Genomic DNA, 26430 nt, shown 5'->3' with positions numbered 1-26430 from the left:
TGATTTTGTTCACGCCTTCCGCAAACCGACGATGTCACGATGTCCTTCCATCAAATCCAAAACAAGCGTTCTGATCATCTGAAAATCTTCATGCATCAAATCCAAAATCTCTAAAAATATAGCCATGGCGTAGGATCGGCCGCTCTGATACCAATTGTTACTAACCCAAATTGGTTCGCAACGCGATTGATCTTTTTAGAGGGAATATCGGCCTCTTGATCCACTTCGAGAGAAGGATCAGTCCTCTTTTGTTCACAAGACACAATTTCTCAAACTAGTTTATTCATTAATTAATTAACATTAGCATGTGCTAATATAAAGCATTTACAAATAAACATAGAAAATGATAAATATAGAAAGATCTTACGATAATAATAGATATAGCCAAATAAAGATTATCCTAATCTAAATAGGTATCCTAATCTAACATAACTACTAAATATATTAAGATAAGATCTAATTCACTAAAATATCTAATTAACCTATTCTACTAAGTGGGACCCATCTAGGTAAATTCCAGCCACCCACTTTCACCTTTCACCTTTAACCAAATACCCCTTTTCTACGCTCATTTGCACCTACCACCAACCTCTCCATCTCTCTTCTACGATTTGGGAAGGACAGGGTTCTTGATAAAAGGATGATAGAAGAGAACAAGGAAAACAGGAGATCAAGACATCGCAAAACAAAAAAGGGTATATTCTCCATATCTTTATTCTCTTCTACTCTTTTATTACTTGTGCTATGGATGAAAGTGTTCTATTGCCCCTTTAAATTCATTTTCTATTCAACTTTCATTTTCATTTCTGGGTTTGTTTTAGGTCTTTGAATCTGATACTGTCATCTTCTTTTCTATTGCTTCCATTTTTTTTCTATGTGAATGCTTGTTTCTTAATTAATTAGAGAAGCAAATTTGGTACTCTCTATTTGGTTCCTTCTTCAAAATTTTCTATGTCAGCCCCTAAATTTGCCCAGTTTTGAAACGATTTACCAATCTTTCTTTGACTCTATGATTATGGGTATGTGAAATCTGGGTATAGTCACTCAATCTTGTAGGCTTTGGAGTCATGTGTATGTTTCTTTGTGGTTCTATCTCTGTATGTCTGTGTTGGTTTGCCAAGTTTTGGAGCTATACTTATGGTCTTCTTCAGCCCTGTAATGTGCGCGTGAAGTTATCAGTATAGGCCAATTGAACTTCTAAGAAGTTGTTTCTCTAGGAAAAAGCTTTTAAAAAAATCTGTTTCCTCATTTAGACTCGATTCATTACTTGGTGGTTGTTTGGGTGATGTGGTTTGAAATGGCTTTGATTCAATTGTTTCGACGGGGCAGCGACTGTATTAGTATCTTAACATACTAATATCAACACTACTGTGTTTCAATGGTTTGCGGCCCTTGTTATGTGTATCCATAAGGAAGCAGTGATAAATTTTGGTTTATAAATTCGGTTCTCACCTTGATTTTGGCCTTGCTATTTGCATCCGAAGGTAGATGAAAATGGTGTTCTTCCTCTAAATCCGGTTTTCTCATAATCCTAGTTTTTTTTCCCAACCTTTAGATAGAAGTTTAATGCCCCATTTATAGGTTCAGTGTTATTTTGATTTTTTTTAGTATTGTTTTTTAAAGGGAATAGGAGCATAGGGACCTTTTACTCTTATTTTTTGCATTAGCGATTTGCAATCTGTGTGGAATCCTTCACTCTTGATTTTTTTGCACTAGCTATTTGCAACCTATGTGGAATTCTTTACTTTTGCATTCGCTATTTGCTTTTGAATTCGTTATTCAACTCCTAGGCGGATTTTCGGACATTGTAGTGTGCATACTTGTAGGTTGTGATTGATATTAATGTCATATGGCTTTGAGATTACACTAGAATTTTCCGTCTCCCCAAAAATTCCTTGATGTATTATTTTTGTATCACTCAAGCCTGTATTGTATATAATGTTGGAAAGGGGGGACAAGAGATTTCAGCATAACCTCAAAGTCAAGTGATGTTAATATCGACCCTCCTTTTTTTTAGCGTGCTTTTTAGATATTGCGTACATATGGTAGACTTGCTATCTGTCTCTTTTCATTTTATGTAGGGGTGTATATATATGATCACACATCCCTGGGCCATTGCCGAAGCGGAATTCCTCTTTCCCTTCTTTAAGAGGGTCATTCCATGACCGTGACTTGGCTAGAGAAGGCTGAGAATATGGCTTCCCACTCATGGACCTCGATCCATGGAATTCGAGGGAGATATCCCCCGAATTTCATGGATTTTCTATGGAGCATGAGAGGAAAACCTCATTGCCGCCCTTCTCATGCCCGCTTGAGTTGTGATCATGATGGCCGTTGGCATACTTGTCAACCCGTGACTCGATTTCTTCATTTTCTGACTCGTGACTCGTAAGAGTTTTTGACGAGACGGAAATTTTGTTGAAAAAATTATAAGTATATTATATATCAAAAGATGAAGGCATGAAACACAAAAAAGAGATGTGAAAAGGTTATTACATCTCCCAAAAAGCTCCCAAGAGCCATTAAAAGAAAAGACAGCTGGGTTTGTGCAAATATCAAAATGTAGTTGTGCTAATTACATTTCCCTTGTAAATTTGTAATTTGTAAAGATATCAGCACAACCAAGTTTTGATATTTTCACTAAGGCAGCTTGTCTTTTAGCTTTTAAAGAGGTACAAAAAGGTTATTACAATTTTGAAAAAGTTCTCGCAAGACAATTAAAACAGAAAAGACAAGATGGGTATGCGCAATTATTGATCCATGGTTGTGCTATATCATTTCCCTTTGTAAAATTCTGGATTTTACAAGCTTAAACTTGAAGTTTATAAAGGGATTTGCTAGAGACCATTATGAATAAGACAAAATATGTTGCATGAGAGAGCAACACCTCATGAATAAGACAAAATCTGTTGCATAAGAGAGTAGACACCTCATTTCGGTCGGATTTTGTTTGAAACTTTTCATTCTGCTATGATGAGGGAATTTTTTTTAAATAGTTAGAAATATGAAAAAATAAAAAATTGCTAGAAAAATGTAAGAAACAATTAAATGAACTAAATATGTAAAAGATCTAACATTCACTTTTGGGATTTAATAATGTTTGGATATAATAGAATTTATGAATTTTTAAAATTGGAAAAATACCCTATCGTTTGGAAGTTAAGATTTTGACCCGACATGTTTTTTTTTTCGAATTTTGTAGTAGAATAGGAAAGTTGACTTTTTATCCTTCTAGATTTTGGTCTTGAAAATATTTTTAATAGATTCAAATGTGGGTGTAGACACCCCATTTCGACCAGACCCCAAATTTCCCAAAGTCGAATAAAAATCCCGAAATCGAATAAAGTTCCCGAAATCCAAGCCCTGAAATCTAATTCAGAATTTCCATAAAGTCAAGTTTCAAGTTCCAGAAACCGATTCCCGAAGTGTCTGAAACCAAGTCCCGAAATTTCCAAAAACCGAGCTCTAATTGCGAAAGAACCTGGAAAACCCAAAAAGTACCCATTTGCAGATCATTTTGGGGTATTTTGAAGCCCGGATGATTCCCTTGAGCCCATTAGGTCCCTTTGTTTAATTGTGACCTTCTCCTTCATTTTTCCGAGATTTGCAGAAATTACAAAATACCCCTGAATTTTTTATATTGGCACTGCCCCTATTTGAATCCTCAAGTGCAAGTGATGTTCACACAGCCCTCCTTTGATATTTTTACTAACCTATCATGTCTTTAAGTGTTAAAAAACACTATCAATGGTTATTGCATTTTTCAAGGTCCATTTACAAGAGATTTAACATAGAAAAGACAAGCTAGGGGAGTGTGCATATAAAAAACGAGTGTGCAAATGTCATTAAAAAGAAGGTAAAAATAAAAGGGAGATGAATTCAAACAAGGGAAGTGTGCCAATACCAAGGTCCCATTTACAAAAGGAATGATGTATTTACCTCTTTTCTTACTTGGACAACCCCCTATAGTGCATAAAACACACTAAAGAGAGCTGTCTAGAGAGGAAAGGAGGTAGACATATTATTCTTCTCATTCCTTTTATCTCAGACCACACCTTTGTAAGTAAAGAGTAGTCATAATTACACTCAAGAAGGTTGTCCCAAGGGAGAAAAGGAGGCCAAATATGTCATTTCCCTTTTAAAAAGCCACCAAATTAGGGCATCGAGGTGGGTTCTCATCTTCTTTTTCTTATTCTTCTTCGTTTGGGGGCTCTTGACTTGGGGAGAAAAATTCAGAGAAGGGGGAACTGAGAAGTAGAGAGATCAAGAGAGAGAGACAGAGGCTGGGCTGCGACTCGTCTTCCTCGACCCCACGCCGGCCGGCCATTATACCACGCTCACACCACCGTCTTCTATTGCTTGATTATATGCTTAGCTATAGCATTATTATTGCTTTGGTCACATGCTTAGTTTTAACACTATTATTGTTTTGATCACATGCTTAGCTGTAGTATTTACATACTTATCTTGTTCATATGCTTAGCTGTGGCATTTACTTGCTTATCTGTATATTATTGTTTACACAGGTGCTTAGTCATAGGCTCGTAGCTCTTTATTGCTTACTTGTTTATTATTATTTTTGGTTATCTGTTAGCTGTAGCTTCTTTACTGTTTATCTGCTTATCTTATTTCATTATCTGTTGATATCTCGTTATATATGCTTATCTGCTTAGCTGTAGTTGTGCATGTGGTTGTTTGCCGCTTTCTTAGATGTGATGAGTTAGGATAAGATGTGATGAGTTAGGATTTGTTTGCTTTCTTTGCCCATCCCCGGGTCATGCATGCTTAAGTAGATGTTTTCTCGGGGATGCCTGTTCCCATTTCATATGATTTTTGCCTAAATTTTTTCAAAGTTAATAAAAAATGGCATAAGAGACCGAGTGTGCTTTCGGGCGAGTGGGGTGTCTAACACCTACCCCACTCGTAACTAGGCACGGACCCTTTCTTCTCTGGTTATCCGTTGCACACAGCATATATTATGGATTCCAGGGCCTTATTCCATGGATGGCGACTCTTCTTTACACTTAGATACGTCTTGGTTCTGAGTTCTACTCCGAATGAAGAGGTATCGCTTTCACCATGACTCATGCTGTGAGGGCGCTATATTTTTAGAGAGCCTTGGCAGAACTTTCTATCATGTGGAGATCGAGAGGCCCTTAGGGTAGCCTCGAGATTGCGGGTCCATAGGCTGGCGACTCTGCTGGGGAAGCTAATTTTCCTGGGAAAGTTGACCTTTCTGGAAAGTGGACTCATCTCATGACACAATCACTTAAATTTGTGAGACAGTCTCTCACCACATAACCTCTTAAATCTGTGAGAGTGGGGTATTCCATTTTACACACGTTCGCCTAAATTTTCTAAAAATAATAAAACGGGCATAGGAGACGATGATTTCTCGGGCGAATGGGGTGCTTAACACCTTCCCCACTTGTAATCAGGCGCGGACCCACCACTTTGGGGACGTTCACCTGCCTTTTACACAGAGTCATATATAGGGTGCTAGGCCCTTCATCATAGGTGGCTACTCTATCTCTGTTCCTCATCGGATTACCAATCCTAGTGGGAAAATTTCCAATACGATCCGAGTTCAGGTTATCTGACCCCAAACTGGGGGGTATTGCGTGCCATCGATTAGAGCGCGAGATTGGCGACATCGATAGCTAGAGCCTTTTATGTGGAGGCTAAGGCGGCGGCGTGAGGCCCTACGCTTATTTGGACCCCTGCTCCCACGGCCCATGTCCTAGAACCTTACATAATGAACAACATTTGTTTAGGGAATGTATAATTTGAAGGGAATTGCTAGCGTCCATCGCAAAAGGCATTTAGCGGCTAGTCTGTCACATGTCAGACCAGCCACCTCGTGAATGGAGACTAGGGGTGGACATGGTTCGGTTCGGTTTTGGAGTATACCCAGAACCGAACCATATATAATCGGTTCCCTGAAATTGGAACCAGAACCGAGCCATATATGTGTGGAACCGAACCGAACCAGAACCAGAACCATATATAATCGGTTCGGTTCGGTTTACCCAATCTTCACCAAATGTAGATATTTTGCGTAATCGTGTTTATAATCGGTTCGGTTCAGTTTGGTCCTGTTTATATATGAGGTTAGTGCACAAATTTGGGATAATCAGGCACAAATTTGGGCAATGCAAAAATTATATATGAACTACAAACAGGCACAAATTTAGGATAATCAGGCACAAATTTTGGCAATACAAAAATTATATATGAATTACAAATTTGGGCAATGCACAAATTTGGGATAACATTTATATATGAACTACAAATAGATACCCCTCTTTCTAACATATACCCCTCTTTCTAAAACCAATCTGCAAAAAAGAACCCCCCCCCAAAAAAAAAAAAAAAAACCCTAAAATCTATAAATCTTTACAAAAATATAGAAATCAAGGCCATGAGAAACAAAAACCCAACAATCTAATAACATGTATAAAAAATAGATGGTAGAGGGTTAGAACCATAAAGTTTCAGGAAAATAAAAACCCTAAATCTAGGGTTTCATACACAATGAGAGAGAGAGAGAGAGAGGAATGGGGGGAAAAATGAAACTCATGAATCCCGAAATAGGGTTTTTGCCCCAAAAAACAGAAATACATAAAAAAAAAGGGGGTTTTAGAAGGGTCTTTGGTTAGAGAAAATGGAGGGAGGGAGGGAGAAATTAAACTGATGGGAAACAAAAAATGGAGATAATAGAGAGAGAGAGAGATAAAACCCGAAAGAGAGAGAGAGAGAGAGAGAGAGAGAGAGAGAGAGAGAGAGAGAGAGAGGAAGAAGATGGAGGGAATCATACCTGGTTTTTGAGCCTTGCGAGTTGCAGAGACCGAGAGAGTCGGAGAGAAGGAGACGGCGAGAGTGGAGAAAACTAGGGTTTTTTTTTTTTTTTTTTACAATTGTGTTGTGAATTTGTGATTTTAGTTTTTTAACTTTTTACGACTTAAAAGTCTAAGCAAATAGTTTAAACTTACAAGGGGGGTGAATTAAAATTTTGAAGGCAAAGCAACACGTTAAAGAGAGGTGAATTAAAAGGGGGTGGGGTGATTTTATCAAATGAGGAGGCATTGCACTTAAGGTGAGGGTCGGTTTTCTGTTCGGTTTTTGGTTCCAGGATCCCAAACCAAGAACCGAACCGAATTTGCACCGGTTCTCGGATATCTGAACCTGAACCGAACATATAGAAATGGCACCGAACCAAATGTGCCGGTTCGGTTCGGTGTCTCGGTTCGAACCGGAACCATGTTCACCCCTAATGGAGACAACAGCCCCTAGCAAATCCCTAATTTAATTATATATGTTGGTAAATGGTTTCTGAGCTCAACCTCAGATAGCTTATCTGAGCTAGAGACTCTAAATAGGGTGGGTGCCTATGTTGGTTGGGTTATGTTAGATATTGATTCTATAGGACCTAACATAGTTAGGGTGTCCCTAAGAAATCATCTTCATAGGATCATGGTAAGCGTTGATTTGTGGAGGTTTAAAATGGACGGCTAGAAAATGGGTCCATTTTGTGCCTGTACAGATCGAATGGTGAGGGTGATTGTATGGAGATGGTTTCTTAGGAACACCCTATCTATGTCAGGTTCTATGGAATGAATGGGTTGGATGAGTCAAACAACATGGGAGATGGTGTATTTATAGTGGCTAGCTCAGATACCGCGCCCCCTATATATATATAACTTAATACTATGTATACTTTGATAAAAAAATGTAAATATTCTATAAATGGAAATAAGATCTCTTAAGATTAAGAATACATTGTTTTATGATAGAATAATTAAAAGCCTCACTATTCTACGGTCTAAATCCAAGAATTTCTGGTAACAAAGCATGCATGCGCACTCCCTGGTGCCACACTTGTGCTCACACCCATGCAAGCACACATGAATATAGTGCACTTGCATGCATGTATCCCCACACACTCACGCACGAAATGATTATCTTTACCTCTGTCTATTCTATTGGTATGTTTCTTGTGCAATAGTTTATGCTAGTTATCTATCCTTTGCGAGTTGTTATTTTTATAATCATTGTTGTGGATTATTTATTCAATCTTTGTTCCTTTCGCTTGCTTACACCTCTCTCTCTCTCTCTTGTTTTTTGATTTATGTTGATTGTCTATTTTATTTAAGTTGATTGTTTGCAAGATTTTAATATTCTTAGAACAACAACCTAAACTAGGAAGCTCACAAGATTGTATTGTCTTTATTTTTGTGACAAAGGTACAGAAGATCATAGACTAATGAATTCACACGTGCCTAGAGTGAAGATGAAGCAAATACATTACAATTGCTATATCGATGGAACAGGTGATTTAGGAAAAAAAGGGTAAATTCTTACTTGAGATTTTAATTTAACATTTTAGAAACTATATATTGCTGTTATGCTATAGATTGTGGCTTTTGAGTTTTATATGTTTTTGAATGCATGCTATAATTGAAGTTAGTTTTAGTTACAAATTGCCTAACAATAATAGTATCTCTCTAGGGAGAACTTTTAACAAAGATATATTGTGGTAGATGAAAAAAGGTTCTTCCACCTTATCAATTCTTCAAACCTTGCTTTGATTGCAAAGATTTTATGGAGAAATTTGGGAAAAAAATATAGCAAAAATTTCCTACTTTTTCTACATATGAAAAAAGATAAATTGAGCCATCGGCTAACCATATTCATTTTTTGCTTAGTGGACCTTCAATGCTTGATAGTGTCCGTCTAAATTTTTGATTTTCATGGTTTTAAATTGCCACCAAAGCCGACACAGAATGACTGAAACATTTTCGTTTCCATCCCCCCCTCCGCGCGCGGGTATTTCAATACTAATTTTACAAAATGGAAATCCTCGTTAATAGGTTATAGAAAACACTTTCAAAATGGGATTTGGTTTGGAAAATAAAGATGAAAGTAGAATTGACCGACAGTTTGGTCAATTCCATATTGAGTTTTGCATTTCATGCGGATTTGTGCTCACTCTTTGTCTTCTTGCGGTTTCGCAATAGTGGGTTTCATTATCTTTATTTTCCAGATGAATCACCGTTTTGCTAGCAGCCCTCAACCTTTATTTTTCAACAGCGGGCGTCATCATTTTTACTCCTACCGAATTGCAGCTGTCAAGGTACTCTCTCTCTCTCTCTCATTGCTGTATTCTAGCATGCGATGGATGCCTTGTAAATGATAACGGGAACACAAAGCATGTTGCACTGTAGATGAGGGATGTAGAATTCAGTTTTCGGGGTTCTGTTAGATAGGGAATCATTAGGCATAGTCTTGTTACAATTTTTTTACAGCTCTATTGAATTTAAATATGAAAATCATGAAGTAATCTCCATCCAAGACACCCACCATTTCCAATTTGGATGGGCAGATTCATGGTATGGAAAGGCTGAATGCAAAGTTGACTAAAATTCTCTTCTTAATTTCGTACGTTGAATTCTGTCTGTCTCTCTCTTTTCTTTCTTCCACTGCTGGTTTGGGTCTATCATAGAAACCAGCCTTCTACAGGGTGGTGGGAAGCGTGTAATTCGCACCTCCGATTTTGAAAAAGAAAATCTCCATTTTTTCCCACATGATCACATCCTTTTTTTTTCTAAAACATTTATCTGTTACTTGAAGTTTTTTTATTAAATTTTTTTTTTCCTTCTTATTGCTTTACAACTAATACACTATTTTTGCTGACTGTCTGCTCATCGTATAGTTTTCATTTGGTGGGTTTCTTGCCAACTAACACATGCTTTTAGGGCATAAGGAAAGGTGAGCAATCAGGCTGAAAACTTTCTTCATCTTTTAACCTTTTTCTGAGTGTACCTTTTTGATAGTAATAGGTAACTAGTTTCTGATTCTTGCAATTAGCAAAGTCTATTTTCTCCTCATCAAATCTAAATTGTCAACCATATCGAATGGAATATTTTTAAAACCGAGTTCTATTTTAGAAGTGTTTATCTTTGTTAGAGACTGATTTACAGAGAGAAAAGCCTAGTGGTGAGGGGATTTTTTTTCTCCATCTTCAGCTTTGTTACGACCTCCTTTATTTTTTCCAGAGTCTTCCTGATTGTTCAATGGAGGGGAAGAAGCCTTTTCTTGTTCCATACAGGCCATTTATGGGGGAATGTTTTGCTGGCGAAGACTGCACTGACTCACGACATTAACAATTTCGTCCTCATATTCTACAGAGTTAAATGGACACCTGTCAATCTCTAGTCGTTTGCATGTTAAGTGCATCGACGCCTTTGTTTTGCGTTATGCGCGCATTGATGTTTAACTCTGGTCAATTCACGTTCTACGTGTGTCGACGTGTCGGTCACATTCTTCCGTGTCGACAACATCACATTCTTTCTAGAAAAGTCCTTTTGTTTGGAATGGCATTAGAGCCCACAGAAAAAGTGGCGTTCCCTCTTCTTCTCAATCGCCGGAAATCCAATCCCAGGTGATGGAAAATCGGTCGAATAACCCTAGAATTGAATTTCAGACTATTTATAAACTGGCACATCTGCACATTCATGACAGACCACACACACCACTCGCACTGACCAACCAGGGTAGTCACCCGCCGATCAACCGTGGAAACACATGATCAATTTTCTAATCAAGAGATTAATTAGGCTACTGATATTGGCACTACCATGTTTTAAAGATTGCACAAACTCTAGCTTGTATTTTCTTTATCAATGGGCTTTGGAGAGCTTTTTGGGAAAGAATCGCCCGATACTACGAGAATTTGGATGTGCATGTGACGGAGCAGACAGAGATTTTGGTGATGGAAAATGTATTTTTCAGACCGTTAAACAGCTTTAATGAAGTGCATGCCCTTATAGATATACAAAAGTATGGGATTCAGGAGTTTACTTTTGGCATTGGATGTGGTAAGACCTTTAGCTCTAACTCCATCTCTATCTAACTCATATCTCTCACACATAGGGGTTGACGATTCTACAAGCATCATGGCAGTCAAAAACTGTCTCGACTGATGTATTTGTCAATGGTAAGTACTATCTCTTGCAAGTATCATTTTTCTTTCTTGGTTATCTTTATCAGGTATTAGATTTCTGATTTTTCCTCTGCTTCAACATTTTCCTTTTTCAGGTCTATCTATAAATTCTCTGCAAATTTGAAAAAGATTTTGTGGATACTACAAATTCTGCTGACATTTGAAGTAAGAAATTTCTATATCCACCGCTCATAGATAATTTTGTGGATACTAAACATTTGACATTTCAAGTAAGAAATATATGTATCTACCACACATGTACATATTGAAATGATATCAATTGAGATGGTACGCATAAGATTTTGTTTGAACATTTGTTTGCAGCCAACATTAAGGAATTTCGACAATATATCATCATCTGTGCATTTAACATTGCTATCCAAGGATGGCAATGTCAATGACTGACCAAAAATACACCTTTAGAAGATGTGTACAATATTTTCTACCCAAGAATTGTTTTTTTTAAGAAAACACTTCTAAAACATGATACACGTTCTCTCTTTTGTTGTTTGGGATAGGACGTTGTGCTTTTGTTGCTATAGCCATAGCCAAAGCATTGACATGGCCAAAATCGCTATCTGCAAAGGAGAGCTAATGATGGATCATGGTTTGATGCTTTCACGAGTATCTTGAAGGAGGCTTGATTGAGGCTTGATGGATCAAGGGCCTAGAATCATCGGATCAAGACTCTCAGGCTTTGTGTGTCTCTGTCAGTGTTGCTTTTTTTTTTTGATTGGTTCTGTTAGTGTTACTATATGCTGTCCACCAATGATCCGTGTTGGAGATGAAAGAGAACGATATTTTGTTTTTGAAATAGCTGAAAGAGAACGATATTAATCTCCACTCAGTTGTTAAAATGCTTCAAATGAAACAAAACAAAAACACATATGCTTTTATCCTGTTTTATTTTTATCATTCTTTATTTTAAGAGGATGCTAAAATTTAATTTTCATTTGTTAATGCAGGATTATTCAACATTGAAATTTACACTAACTCGGAAAGAAGGATATCAATCTTTGCCATAAGTGGTAAAGATTTTTTTGACATTATTTTTAATTTGTTGTCGTTGCCCAAAAGTGTCCTTGGGATTTTGAAGGAGCAACACATAGTGAGAGGCTTTTCGGATCCGAATCTCACTCCAAAGGTAATAGCTCGATTTTTATTTGAAGAATCGAGGCACTATTACAAGCCACCTAGAACCTACGTGTGCCTTCAACAACATAAATGGTGGTCTAGTCCTAGATCTACACATGAGGCTTGTCCACTATGTGGCGCTCCAATGAGAATCGCCCGATACTACGAGAACTTGGATGTGCATGTGACGGAGCAGAAACAGTTTTTGGTGATGGAAAATGTATTTTTCAGACCGTTAAAAAACTTTAATGAAGCGCGTGCCCTTATAGATTTAGAAGAGTATGAGATTCATGAGTCTACTTTCGGCATGGAAATGGTAAGACCTTTAGCTCTAGCTCCATCTCTGTCATTTTCTAACTTCTAATAGTAACTCATATCTCTCACATTATGATAGGGATTGATGATTCTAGAAGCATCATGGCAGTCCAAGACTGTCTTGACGGATGCATTTGTCAGTGGGAAGTACTATCTCTATATGAGATTCATGATTTCTGGTTTCTGATTTCTTGGTTATCTTTATCAGGTATTAGATTTCTAATTTTTCCTCTGCTTCAACATTCTAATTTTCAGGTTATCTATAAATTCTCTGCAAATTCTCTTTATGAGGTATTAGATTTCTATATCTACTGCTCATATATAGATCTCAGGCTTTGTCTGTCTCTGTCAGCGTTACTTTTTTTTTTTTTTGAATGGTTCTGTTAGTGTTACTATATCCTGCCACCAATGATCCGTGTTGGAGATGAAAGAGAACGATACCAATCTCCTCTCAGTTGTTAAAATGCTTCAAATGAAACAAAACAAAAACACATGATCAAAACCCCTAGCATGTCACGTTGGCCCTTTTAGAGTCACACAGAATACTCTACTCTTGTCTCTACAAAGAGTGTACAAGAATATAACTCTTGAAAATATCTGCACATTTCTACATAATTCTAGGTTTTTCAAGAGTCTTCTACACAACTTTTGACTTCTGAATTTTTCACCACTTCGCCAGGGTTTATTCAAGCATCCTTTAGGCCTATAAAAGGGAGTTGATTGAGCCCAATTGTCACCTTGTGACAGCCTCCACCTGGTTTCTCTAATGTCCTCCTCACACAAACATTGTATTGCCTCATTCAACGGCCCCTTTGTCAATTCTTCCTATGAGGTGGTCAATCCTCTCATCGAGTCTTTGATTGTTTTGAACGCTTTGACCGCCCAATCCATGTTGCCTGACTTGCTTCATCATTCAAAGGGACTTCAAATTTCAATTAGTTGTAGCTTGTATGGCTGAGACTCTCCCAGCCTTAACCTTCTCCTTGTCCATGGTGATCACTCCAAAAGTCATGGAAATTATCTTTGCTACACACAGGAATTTCGTGCCAAAATAAGTTAGTGGTAAACCTCAGACTTCGTTTCCATGGATGTCGACACATGTCAGCCGAAATTGACATGTGTCCTCTGAGATTGACACATCCTGGCTGAGGTTTAAAATCATGGCGATCGTGTCCTCCATTCGCACCCCTATCATTTTTTATTTGAGCTAGTTTATCCTTCTAGCTGAAATTGCTTTTTACCCAAGGATAGTCTTGACATTACTTGCATGCTTCATAGAAGAATTGCAGAAAATAAGAGTGCCAAGTACACTGCTGAAGAGTCAATCTCTTGAAATGGAAAGCCCTTCCTTTTATGCAATTATGAACTCCACATAACTTTCTCGATTCCAATGCAACTTCTACTTTTGGAGCTGATGTAACAAAGTCTAAAGAGTTCACCTTAAAGCCTCAATTAGACCACCACGGCCAAGGTTTTAAATTTCAGTTTTGGTTTCGGTTTGTCATCAGCTAAACCGACGCATTTCGGTTTCGGTACGAAATTTCAGCTGAAATCTTGTAAAATTAAGAAAACTTTTTGGTGCGAAGACACGGCCGAAATCCAAGAAAGATTCTTCACCATTGGTTTTTTTTTTTTTAGAAATATCTTAAATGAATATCATGGTTCTCTTTTCTGCTGGTGGAGTTGATTTTGTCGGGTTCCTGTCGAAATGTCTGTTTCACATACTTCGACTGGAACATTAATGAAATTGCGAATTTTGGGGTGAAATCTAGTATTTTTCCGAATCCAAGTGGATTTCATTTCGGTAGCACCAGAAATTGAAATATTTCGGCCGAAATTTAAAACCACGACCACGACTAAGCACCTCAGCTACCATAGTGAAGAGAAACGGGACAGTGCAGTACCCTTGCCTCAACCCCCTCAAGCTTCGGAAATGACCTTCGGTGAGCCATTCACCAATACAAAGAATCAAGCCGACAAAACACAACACGACATCTAATAGCGACCAAATTAACCACAATTTCTACGAGCTCGCTTTTAAAAATCATTAGTTAGCACATGCCCAAACCTCCTCTGCATTTTACATAACTTTGTAGGCAACCAAACCATTATATCTGTTGTTTTCTTCCATGCTATGGAAATATAAGCTTTAATTTTTTAAATTTTGCATTCAGAGACCTACATTTTAATTAGACATTTATGAGAATAAAGAAGGCTATCTTTTCTAGGCAGAAGGAAACCTTCATCTGCTTCCACCCGTGGATCTTAATCATGAGCTTTTGCTTTAAAGCAGGGACACCCATATATATATATATGAGAAAACATTTCCTACACACTTGTGTAGGTAAGTTACCTACACACTAGCTTAAAATACAGTGGGGGCCCACATTGTTTGGGTGATCCAAACCATTCATTTGAATGGCCCTCACATAGATAGGGTGTCCACAAAAAATCAGATCCATAGTATCATCCCAACCATTCAAACTATGGAGGCAAAAAATGGACTAATTTGTGAAGGTTTATACACGTCCATTTTACCTCCACAAATCGTAGGGTTGGGATGATCCTATGGATCTGATTTTTTGTGGACACCCTATCTCTGTGAGGACCATTCAAATGAATTGTTTGGATCACCCAAACAATGTGGGCCCCCACTGTATTTTAAGCTAGTGTGTAGGTAACTTACCTCCACAAATCGTAGGGTTGGGATGATCCTATGGATCTGATTTTTTGTGGACACCCATCTATGTGAGGACCATTCAAATGAATTGTTTGGATCACCCAAACAATGTGGGCCCCCACTGTATTTTAAGCTAGTGTGTAGGAAATGTTCTCTCATATATATATATATATATATATATATATATATATATATATATATATATATATGTTGGGATCCATGGAATTTCATAGTAGAACACTACCACAACCCTCAAAGGTGTAACTGGCCTCAAATGTGTAACCTATGATTTGGCCGACACTTCGAATTTATTGCCGACACACGTGTCGTGTCGTGTCCGACACGACACCCATGTCCACACGTGTCAACACTCCGTTAGACGCTTTTAAGTGTACTGCTAGAAGTATCAGTAACTTTATATTTATGTATGTGTATGAGTGTGACACTATTTTTAGATTTTTAGGGGTTGCCATGTCAGATACCTCGTATCCATGTCGAAACTTGGCACACAAATCCGTGTTCACAAATCATGTTTATGTGCTTTCTATTTTAGCTGTGTCCCCGTTTCTAACTTTTTGGAGTTTGCCGTGTCCGACACTTCGTGTCCGTGTCGACACACGACACTCGTGTCCGTGTCCACAAATCATAGGGTGTAAGTGGCTTAGCATTAGTGCCACCAACTATTTTTATTTGATAAGCTATTATGTTATATTGTAAGTTTGTAATAGCTTTTATTAGGCAGAAATGACATAAACTGTCTTAAAAAAAAAAGAGTTTTATGCCTTCTCGACGCACTAGGGAGAAGAAAGTGTTTACTCGTGGTAAATTCCTCGTGACAGGTCAGGCATATAGTTTTCAAGCATATGCTTCAAGAATATAACATTTCCACTAACCAAACTCCTGGATTTTGAATTTTATACTTAAATGTATTTTGAATTTGCTTTTGTGAGGTGTAATGGAGCTCTTTTTCACTCGCCCCGATAGCTATTTCGTTTCCCATTTGAAATGGATACATTCTGGTTGATTTAGTTCATGTTATTGCTATAATTGTCTTCTCATGCTACAGGTGAGGAACCAGACTTCCTGGGCATGGAAGAAGTACCGTTCTCTTTTCTTAACATCGCTAGCCTTTTTGAAATTGATCAAAGAAACAATCATTACGAACAAGGCGGAATCGATATTGGTGATGATATACAAAGTACTACACATATGCTTTCATCCTGTTTTATTTTTATCATTCTTTATTTTAAGAGAGTGCTAAAATTTAATTTTCATTTGTTAATGCAGGAGTATTCAACATGACAATTTACACTAACTCGAAAAGCAGGATGTCAATCTTTACCAGAAGTGGTAAAGATTTTTTTGACTTTATTTTTAAGTTGTTGTCCTTGCCCAAAAGTGTGCTTGGGATTTTGAAAGAGCAAAACATAGTGGAAGGCTTTTCCGATCTTCGAACCGAGGCTCTTGGTTTGCCGAATCTTACTCCAAAGGTAATAGCTCGATTTTTATTTGAAGAATCGAGGTAGTATTACAAGCCACCTAGAACCTACGTGTGCCTTCAACAACATAAATGGTGGTCTAGTCCCAGATCTACACGTGAGGCTTGTCCACTATATAATAACATACGACAGCTGTTTAAATAATAAAATCATAGTTTCTCTCTTCTGCAGGTACATAAAAGATTACCAAACAGTACTTTCTTAGAGTTGCGGGCAATACATTATGGCATTTCATTAGCAGCGGCGAGAGGATTTAAATATATTGCAATAGAGAGCGATAACGAATCAGCAGTAAATCTCATATTAGATCATTTGAATCCTTCAGAGGATTTTTTTTTTTGCGGACATTGTCAAATCTGTAAGGGATCAACTCAATGGAAAGGAGATTTTTCAATTTTGGGATCTTAAACACATTTGCAGATCAGCAAACCATGCGGCCGATATTTTCGCCAAGCATAACTACAAGGTAAACGGCTTGAATATAGACTTTATTTCTCTTCCTCTAGCAAGGCAACTATTGAGAGATGCATGTGTCTAAAATTCTAAGTATCAGCTTGAATATGGACTTTATTTCCCTTCCTACCTGGTATATTTGATTAGCCTTTTGCTTGAAATTCTAAGTTTTTTTTAATGGTTGAATTCAAGTTTTTTAATAGCCATGTCAATGGATTTGGGTGCCATGTTTGGTGTTTATTGTTTGGGTGCTGGTGTTGAGTAGAATGTTAAGCTGAGAAGGATGAAAAATCTCACCAGGAAGGGATTCGAGTATTGTTGTATATTTATGTGAGATTTCAAGGGAAAGATAAATTTCATAATACAAAACTAGTTCAAGGAACCAGTAATAATATTAAGGTTACAAATCTCCCAAATCACATTCAAACAAGATGTGTATGTGTTTCTAACTGTTAAATACCTTTGCAATAGCCCAACCCTGAGATAGAATTTCCTCAACCTTAACCTGACCCAACCAAAGCCTCGTGTCGAGGATGGTCAACCCAACCCAACCCAACCCAACCCAACACAGACTAGATTGTGTCAAAGTTTCCATTTTCAACGTCACCATTCAAAACTGCCATGGATTTAGGTTGTCTGCAACTTTACATAATGAACCCAAATACAACTCTTTCTGCACTGCATACATGTCTGCACTGTTCAGAGCTTTTGGGCTCAAACCTGGGAATGTTTCTCCCACCCTTAGTTTGTTATCAGCTTTTGTTACTTTGTGATCCAAGGATTGACCTGCTCAACCTATAAGAACAATGAGAACCAATGTTTCAAAATGCAGATGCGGGTCAGAGCGAGGCTAAAGCAAATCCTAGTCGACGCGGCTTACTCCTCGGCTGATAAAAAAAAGGGTGGCCCAGTGCACGAGGCTCCCGCCATTGCGGGGTCTAGGGAGGGCTAGATGTATGCAGCCTTACCCCTGCTCTGCAGAGGTAAGGCAAGTAAATGATTGATAGCTGAATCGGTGGACAGCTCGGCTCCTGCTTCTTCTCTGTTCTCTGCACGCTAGGCTTGAACCCTATTGTGGTTAAAGAGCAAGACCTCCCCTTCATTCTCTTTTCTTTTTTCAGCCTTGCTTGTTTTCCTGTTCCGATTCCTAACACAGCCAAGTACTTGGTTGACGCGGTCGAGTACTCAGGGGAGTCAAATGAGTTTTGTTTGACTTTGCGGCAAAATGCGGACTTGGACAAGAATGCGGCCAAGGTAAAAAGGAGTCGACCCGGGTGAGTCAACGATGATGCGGGAGAGTTTTGAAACTTTGATGGGAATTTTATGAATCAGTATAGAATCTTGGCAAAAAACCAAGAATATGCGGCACAAATCGAAAAAATTGCATTTTTGAAATCTGAGAAAAAAAAAATCAATGAAAGTTTACAAGGGCTTACTTGAGAGATCAAAACAGTCAACTGCTCTAGGACTACCCATCAATGGAGCTTCACTCAAAACATGGTAGTGCTAACATAAGTAGCCTTTAATTATATCTGACTATTTATTTGCATGTAAATAATGGTATGATGTATCTTTCATTACTATATTAGTATATTATGAAGTTCCATCTACCACAATATCTATTTCTAGATTCCCCATATTATAGAATTTATAGTACGCATCGAATGCATGATGGGTCCACAATCTATATTGCACACCTAGACATGATCATTTTTCTAAGCAAAAGATTATAGTACGTGTCGAATGCATGATGGGTCCACAATCTATATTGCACACCTAGACATGATCATTTTTCTAAGCAAGAGATTAATTGGGCGTATATGTTATTGTATTACACTTTATTTAGGGAAATGATATCAACCCTCCATTGTTTTGATATCACGCTCTACTAGCTTGTCTTTCAGTATTTAAAAGGCTGTCAACAGGTTATTACAGTTCCCGAAAAGCTCTTACAAGCCCATTAAATACTAAAAGGCAAGAAAGGAGGGCGTGGATATCAAAACATTGAAGTGCTAATATCATTTCCCTTTTTTTTATTATCTTTTCCTATTATTTTGCATTAGAATGTGGTGTTTTGAAGGGAGTGGATCGTAGGAAAGTATATGTGGTGTTTTCCTATTATTATTAGGGGAGTGATAAATCGACCCCTGTATTTCTTAAATCGACCCCCTATGTGTCTATCTCTCTCCTCTTTCAGAGGAGAGAGAAAGACACATAGGGAGTCGATTTAAGATATTTGGGGGTCGATTTATCACTGCCCTTATTATTATTAGTCATGTGCACACTATCATTTTGTTTTACACTTCTCTAATTATCTTCTCGGCGCTTTTTGAGAATTGTAATTTCCTTTGACATCTGGTCGAAAAATGTAACACGAAGGGAGCTCATCCCATTATCAGAAAATGGTCACAACGAATATCTGTCCTCTTTTCCTGTTTTACAAAATACTAATATTCTAATCATTTGATGGAATTGATTTTTGCCTGTTTTGAATAAGATATTTGTTTTGTTATATACGTCCATGTTGGCTGACCATGGGTAATGAAGATCTTCTACTTTTTAATTAAGTCATTTCCTATGTATTTAACAAGTGGATTTTTTCATTCTCTAATTTTTAATGAAAAAATTGTTTATAGATTCAAAGGAAAAAAAGTGAGGAAAATTGGTGGCACCAAAATTGGTGGGAAAAATCCAACCCGGAAATCCAGGGTTTTGAAGAAGGCCCTCTCTTTTCTCATCATTGGTTACCTTTATGACATCGACCAAAGAAACAACTCTTGCGGACTCAACCAAATAGAGATTGTAGATGATGTACAAGGTACTCAAAGTCGAGCTTCTTCCTCACAAATGTTCTCACCCCGATTTATTTTTGTACGTGTTATTGGTACTCTACGATTTAATTTTCATTTGTTAATGCAGGATTATTCAACTTGACTATTTACGCAGACACGGCAATACACAGACGCGACAAGCGAGGCGCCAATGGTACCATTCTCTCTGGCATTAGTGGAGCATCCATTCCACCCCTTGAATTTAATGATTGTGTATTCTGATAATTTTTGCATGTACAATTACAAAAAGTACTAGAACTCACCTCTGGAAAAATCCCTCAAGCTAATTTTAACTGTAAATGATTATTTAAGGTATATAAAACATATTAACTTGTAAATTTGTTAACTATCCTTGGAAAAGAGTAGACGGCTATCTGGTCTAAAGTGCATAGAACTGCTTAACTTGTAAAGTTATTAACTATCTAGTAAGTGTTTCTTAAGATGCAAAGTTCTAGGATATTTAGCAGGCAAAGTTTCATTGGATTTACTTATTACAACAGCTACATACAAAGGTTGGCTCAAAATTATCTATGCTCACTTAAATTGAGACAGAAATAGCTTAAGCTAGCTAATTGGTGTGCTAAACCAGGACACAGTTAGTTGGGTAACATGGTTTTAAAACCGAAATTTAAAAATTTTGGTCGAAATTATAAGATTTACACCGAAATTTTGTTTTCGGCTGAGGTCGAAATCGAAGCCGAAATTTCAATCCTAGGTTGGGTTAGAATGGGGTAATCTTGGAAAATTGATAGGTCAAATTTACTGTTCTTGGAAGCTCTAACAGGCAGTTGGTAAAGTAAATACATGGAAAATAGTAAGTTTACCACTTCTTATGAGCATAACTCAACTTATCTCTGTAAAAAGGTAACTAGTCTGCCCCTCTTAGGATACCACAACTCCTCTGTCGACACATGAAGCATTACATGAGGTTTTTTGATGAATGCAAAGCTTTTCTCACCTTCCTCTAATCAATGAAAATTTTCTTCTTGATGCATTTTATAATGAGGACTATTATTTATAGTATTGAAATTTCAAATAACTCTTGTCAAAGTCGCCATCCCAAGAAAACTTTTCACCTCACTAATATTCTTATGTTTCAACTACTCTATGTTGGCCCTTACCTTCTTAATGCCTAGGTTCTCACAATAAAGCTAAAAAACGTAAGCCTCTCTATCATAAAATTGCATTTCTTCAAATTTACGATGAGTTTATTCTTCTTCAACACAGTAAGCACCTCTGTCAGGTGATTGACATGTTCTTCAACCTTGATAAGACTATAAATATATATGTTGTCAAATTATATCATTATGCATCAACTAATGAAGATTTTATTACTTGGTTCATCACCCTCTTGAAAGTACATGGGGTATGCTTGAATCCCAGAAGGCATCGCTAGCTACTCGTATAACTCTTGGTTAGTCTTAAAGGTTATTTTTACTCGCTCTTTGGTCTAATCTTGATTTGGTGATACCCACCCCTTAGATAAATTTTAGAGAACATGTTGGAGGGATCCAACATGTCGCCTAGTTCTGTATTTCAAAAAAATATAATTTAAAGCCCTATTGTCGACTCACATGTGCCAGGGGTAAGGCTGCGTACATCTAGCCCTCCCCAGACCCCGCAATGGTGGGAGCCTCGTGCATTGGGCCTCCCTTTTATTGTCGACTCACATGTGCCAACTCCCATCATTCTTTGGTGTTAAGAGGGATGGAACAATACATGGGTTCTTATTCTCTCTGTTTATTCTCTTTCGAATCAACTATTTCCTGTTACCCTACAAGATTTCATTATATTTTGGACTCATGCGTTGATGTAGGAAGTTAGGTAAACTAGCAAATGAGATGAAATCAATATGGTATTGGATCTCCCTCATAGGAGGTATTCCATTAGAAAGAAAGTTACTCTGACATGATCTCTTTAAATTCTCAGATTTATTATTATTATCTTTTTTGGCACACTTGTAACCACATCCGCATTTTTTAGTCACTAGGGCATAAATTTCTCAAGTCCTTAGATTCTTTTACAAAATTACCCATATTTGGGAGTGACTATATGCCTTAGAAGCATTGAGTTGGTTCTCCCCTCATTGGTTTTGGGTGAAAATTACCCATATAGGACAATCCGTAAAGCTTTACGGATTGTCCTACATCGCCCACTCTCTGTCCCTGATTGGTGCGTGTCCTTTTTATCATCTCCATGTCCCCAATGTCTACTCTTCCCCTTCTATGTCGCTTTCGAGCCATTACGTGTACCCCCTCCCCCTTCTCTCACTCTCTCTCTACCCCATACTCCCCTATGCGCAAAGTCTACTAGGGGTTCAGCAGGCTTTGAGGTGAAGCCAGTTTTGACTTGGAGGATACGAATAGGATTAGGTCTATGTATAATTGTATATTATTTGATTCTCTATCATAATGATTTGTGTTCTCACCCGAATATTCAGTCACTTCCCAATAATTTTTATTTAGAGTCCCAAATTCGGACTCTTTTATTTGATGGTAGCTTTGATTCTGGACATGTAGGAGAGCTTTCTTAAAATAGAGTGGTTTTATATTGGTGGTTTTAATTTTTTGTGCTTATTATATCTGTTAACAAAATGAAGAATGACAGATTTTAATAGCTTTAGAAATATAAATCATTATGATTACTTTTTACCTATTGAAGTTATCCATGGAAACTTTACTTAGTTTCAGTGATTGATTAGTGAAATTATCTATTATATAGTTGAATACATGTTTATTCCTTGTTTTTGTTCATATGCTCTTTGACTTACCTGTTAACTCTACTTTTATTGGCGTTATAAATGGGTTGATTTATGCTTTTACTCCTTGTTCATATATTGCTTAATTTGAAAACCCAAGACAAATCAATGGGCTTTTTTTTTCCTGATTTGGGTTCAGGTGAGAAAACGATTAAGCAATTTCCTTGCTTCCTCCTAGACCTGGCAAGAATTGACCTAGACCCGCGGGTCGACCCAGCCTGCCCGTAATTTCCAGGTCAACATTTTGTGACCCGTTTATAAGTTGACCCGTGGGTCAACCCGGCGCGTCAAAACTGGGCGGGTCCGGGTGGACTCGCAGGTGCCCGTAGAAGTGAAACAAAGTAGTTTTTCCGTAATTGTCATATTTTTATACCTCTTCTTTGTAGTTTTTTTCTGTAATTGTCATATAAAGGTACCCTTTTCGGTACTTTTTTCAGTAATTTTTCTACTTTACAGCACTTTTTCCATAATTTTCCTCCAAAACTTTAGTACCTTATGATTATTATTGCTAGCTTCTTTCGGTACTTATTATTGCTAGCCATCTTTCCAGAAATAGTATTTCCGTGCAGTTTTCACCACGTCTAATAAGACAAATCTCTCAACACATACAATTGCAAAGGATGGGCAAGAAGCTGAGAAGTAGAAGGTGGCTAGCAAATACCTATAAAAACAAAAAAAAAACAGAAACAACAAAAATTTACTAAAAACACGGGTGACCTGCGGGTCGACCCGGGCCGGGTGCGGGTCCAAGATTTGTGACCCGTAAATTTTTCCGGGTCATTTTGACCCAGCCCGTACGGGTCGGGTCAAACCTGGCCCGGCCGACCCGTTTGCCAGGTCTACTTCCTCCCCTTTACAGGTATTCATGTCTAACACGTATAAATGACTAAGTACTTTGGATTCATAGTTAAATGATATTAGTTGTACCCTGTATTGACTACATACCACAGATTACTGTGTTTGCATTCCTCTGATTTGATTCTCTGGTTGTGTTGCATATCGCCTGGCACCGGCAGTTGGGCTCTCTCTCTCTCTCTTTCTCATTGTGATTTATATATAAGCATGTCTTAATGTCTTTTCTTAAGCTCCATATATTAACTTTTCAACTTCTAGTTTTAATTATCATGTAACACTCTTGGCTTATTGTTGATCTAGAGGAGCATTTGGTTTGGTTTTTGTCTTTGGGCTAAATTTAGGCTATTGCCAATTCTGATTGTAATAGGTGTCTCATCTTCTTCCACTCCAGTTAGTTAACCATATTGTGTGCAGATTTTTTTCCAGTTTAGGACTGCAAGAGCACAAATTTCCTGCTCTCCAGTTCATGTCTAGTCTTTAATGGTTTAGTTAATGCTGAAAATATTGTTTAATTGTTTATTGAATCAAATATATCATTAGTTTTAGATTTAAAAATGTAAGAATTCTATTCTTTATTGCATAATGTTTTCAGTAGTCAGTAGTTTGTTTATTTGTGCTTTTGCCTTGAAATCAGATTGGCATAAGTTCAGCATGTTCAGTGACAACCGATGTTTAAAAATACAGATGCGGTGCGGAACGCGGCCTAAGAAAATCAGTCGACTCGGCACGATGCGGTCGAATACTCGGTTGATGCGGCTCGGTACTCGGTTGAAGTAGTCATAATTCGGGAGAGTCAAAGGAGTTTTTATTGCCCTCTAGGGCAAAATGTTGAGGTGGAAAAGGTGATAAAAGGGAGTCGACTCGGGGTAGTCCACGATTGCACGAGAAAATGCACTGTTACAATTCTACTCTAACGTAGTAGGTGCCCTACCGTTGGATCAAATATCAAGGGTGGCACCGCCCACATGGGACCTGACGGTCGGGCACCATAAAATTTCTCAGCATGTTATATGCCTACTGTGGCTTTTTGCAAGCAATAGAGCATGTTCTCCACTCTTTTCATTATGTAAGACACGTTTATGGCGGTGATTGTGATTGTTGGTTGTTACCATTTTGGCCCTTGTATCAAATTTTAAAATTGTGTTGTATCAATGGTTTTGGGTTGACCCCAACCCGACCCAAACCTAACCCGAATTGCACACCTATCTACCTACCGTTTCAATTTAAATAATCATTCTTATATATTTGCCATGAAAAGCTAGCTTTTTGGACCAGTCTTAAAAGGTGACCAACTTGTGGGTTATTGCAGAGCAGTTACAAACTCATCCTGAGTGGCTAAGACACACCCTGTGATACTTTTGACTCCCTTCTTATATGTCTCATGGTAGATTGTCTTACTTGAATACGAATTAATAATTCGATGTTCTATGTCACAAGTTTGACAGCAGGAAGTTTTGTAGAGATTGCAGAAGTAATGCTGTTCGTTCAAGGAGCTGTAGAACTGAAGCACATAAGGAGGAAAATTCACGCATTTATGCTCTTAGTTCATCACAACATTTCTAGGTCAAAACCCTCTTTCACTTTAATAAAAAGAGATTACGAAGAACCCAAGTGAGGAAAAACACAATTACACCCCTTTTCCGTTTGTTCCACCCTCTCTTCCTTGCCCCAACTCTCTCTGCTCATGAAAACTAGCCGTTAGAATTCCCCACTTAACCCTTCAGAAACAACTCAAGAGAGCAAAATTCTAAAGCAAAGAGAAGATAAGTCTTGATTAGTAGCTGATATTTGATTTCCGCCTCATTCACCATTGAAATCTGACACAAATAGCTAGAATTAGCTTCTCAATGGCTAGTACGCCGGCTCTGGCAAATCAAATTCAAACAAACCATTCAAATTCATCGATTGGATCGCTGTTCAAATTTTAGCGACAGATTGACTGAGTCTGAATTTGCGAAATGGCTCTTCATGGGGAGTAATGAAATTTGAGACTGAGAACCCAAATTCACAAATTGGTTTGCAATGATAAGCATACTGTGACCAAGGTTTCAAATTTCGGTTTCACAAAGTGTTTCGGTCCTCACCGAAATTTCAAAATTTCGGGCAAAATCGACGAAATAAAATAAAATAATATTTTATTTCATAGAAAATTTCGGCCGAAACTTTGGGATATTATTAAATAACGGGAACAATCCATTTTTTGGTCAACGAAATTTCAGTCGAAATTTTATACCGTTTTGGGTATACCCTATTTCGCTTTCGGTCTCGACCGAAATCCGAAATTTAAAACCTTGACTGTGACACATAATTTGCCCAACTTTTGGGTGTAACGAAATTTCCAACACATAGAGACCAAATTCAAAATTTAATTTGCAGTGTTCGGCGCAATGGTGGCCACTCATATTAGAGTGTGTGCCCTAAAATCAGTATTTGATGTATCGAATTTTCTATTGTTGACATTTCATTGCATCTGTTGAGTTACTTGGGTATTGTATAGGAGTGTGTGATGTAGTTAATGACACACGTCCGTCCTTAGGCTGCATCGTAGGAATATGGTCATGCCCATGGATTAATAGATCCCAAGGGGTGGGTAGATATGATATTGCAGCTCTTTGCAGGCCTAAAACATTCTTGGTTGGGGTTGAGACTGTACATCTCTTCCTGGACATAACCAGCATCATACTCGCTTCCATGATGAGTTGGAGTGACTTTTCTCGGTCACTTGGGTAGAATGGATGTGATGGATGGTTTACGCACCTAACCGGATCATTTACAGAATAGCCAGACGACAAGGATATGGATAATGCTATACTGTTAGTCAGAACCCTTTATATGTCCATAGATCTAAGAGGTTATATTGGTCTATGGGCCCGCCTTATAGCTTCAGTCTATCTCAGAGTGGT

At 37.8% G+C, this 26430-nt stretch overlaps 1 protein-coding gene across 9 annotated transcripts; it reads left to right on the top strand.

Annotated features, from left to right (window-relative positions):
- Positions 1-561: 561 nt before the first annotated feature.
- On the top strand, positions 562-24715 carry LOC143847832 (uncharacterized). Of its 9 annotated transcripts, none has more exons than XM_077356616.1 (14): positions 562-695; positions 8244-8330; positions 9044-9133; positions 9713-9768; positions 10933-10996; positions 11098-11167; positions 11968-12452; positions 12531-12659; positions 16198-16329; positions 16419-16621; positions 16802-17096; positions 19720-19901; positions 20003-20068; positions 24162-24715. In XM_077356616.1, exons 8-11 carry the CDS (start codon positions 12554-12556, stop codon positions 17036-17038), a joined length of 678 nt encoding a protein of 225 aa, XP_077212731.1. In that variant the 5' UTR covers positions 562-695; positions 8244-8330; positions 9044-9133; positions 9713-9768; positions 10933-10996; positions 11098-11167; positions 11968-12452; positions 12531-12553; the 3' UTR covers positions 17039-17096; positions 19720-19901; positions 20003-20068; positions 24162-24715. The 9 variants fall into 9 exon arrangements, 8 of the variants coding, with proteins under 8 accessions (XP_077212731.1, XP_077212734.1, XP_077212733.1 ...); XM_077356619.1 differs by lacking the exon at positions 9713-9768 and adding an exon at positions 22812-22907 and having other exon boundaries at positions 8244-8349; XM_077356618.1 differs by lacking the exon at positions 9713-9768 and adding an exon at positions 11521-11701 and having other exon boundaries at positions 8244-8349.
- The last annotated feature ends 1715 nt before the right edge of the window (positions 24716-26430 follow it).

This window comes from Tasmannia lanceolata, unplaced genomic scaffold, assembly GCF_043159265.1.
Source record: "Tasmannia lanceolata isolate RefF3 unplaced genomic scaffold, GAP_Taslan_0.1 ptg000016l, whole genome shotgun sequence".
Classification (NCBI taxonomy): Eukaryota; Viridiplantae; Streptophyta; class Magnoliopsida; order Canellales; family Winteraceae; genus Tasmannia; species Tasmannia lanceolata.
Note: the sequence above shows the minus strand (reverse complement) of the source record. Positions and strands in the feature narration are given on the sequence as shown.

Coding starts and splice junctions, on each gene's coding strand:
- LOC143847832 (XM_077356615.1), top strand. CDS start 12,554: ATGGCAGTCCAAGACTGTCTTGACGGATGCATTTGTCAGTGGGAAGTA. Junction 12,660..16,197: donor TTCTTGGTTATCTTTATCAG/GTATTAGATTTC, acceptor CTCATGCTACAG/GTGAGGAACCAGACTTCCTG. Junction 16,622..16,801: donor TGCCGAATCTTACTCCAAAG/GTAATAGCTCGA, acceptor TCTCTTCTGCAG/GTACATAAAAGATTACCAAA.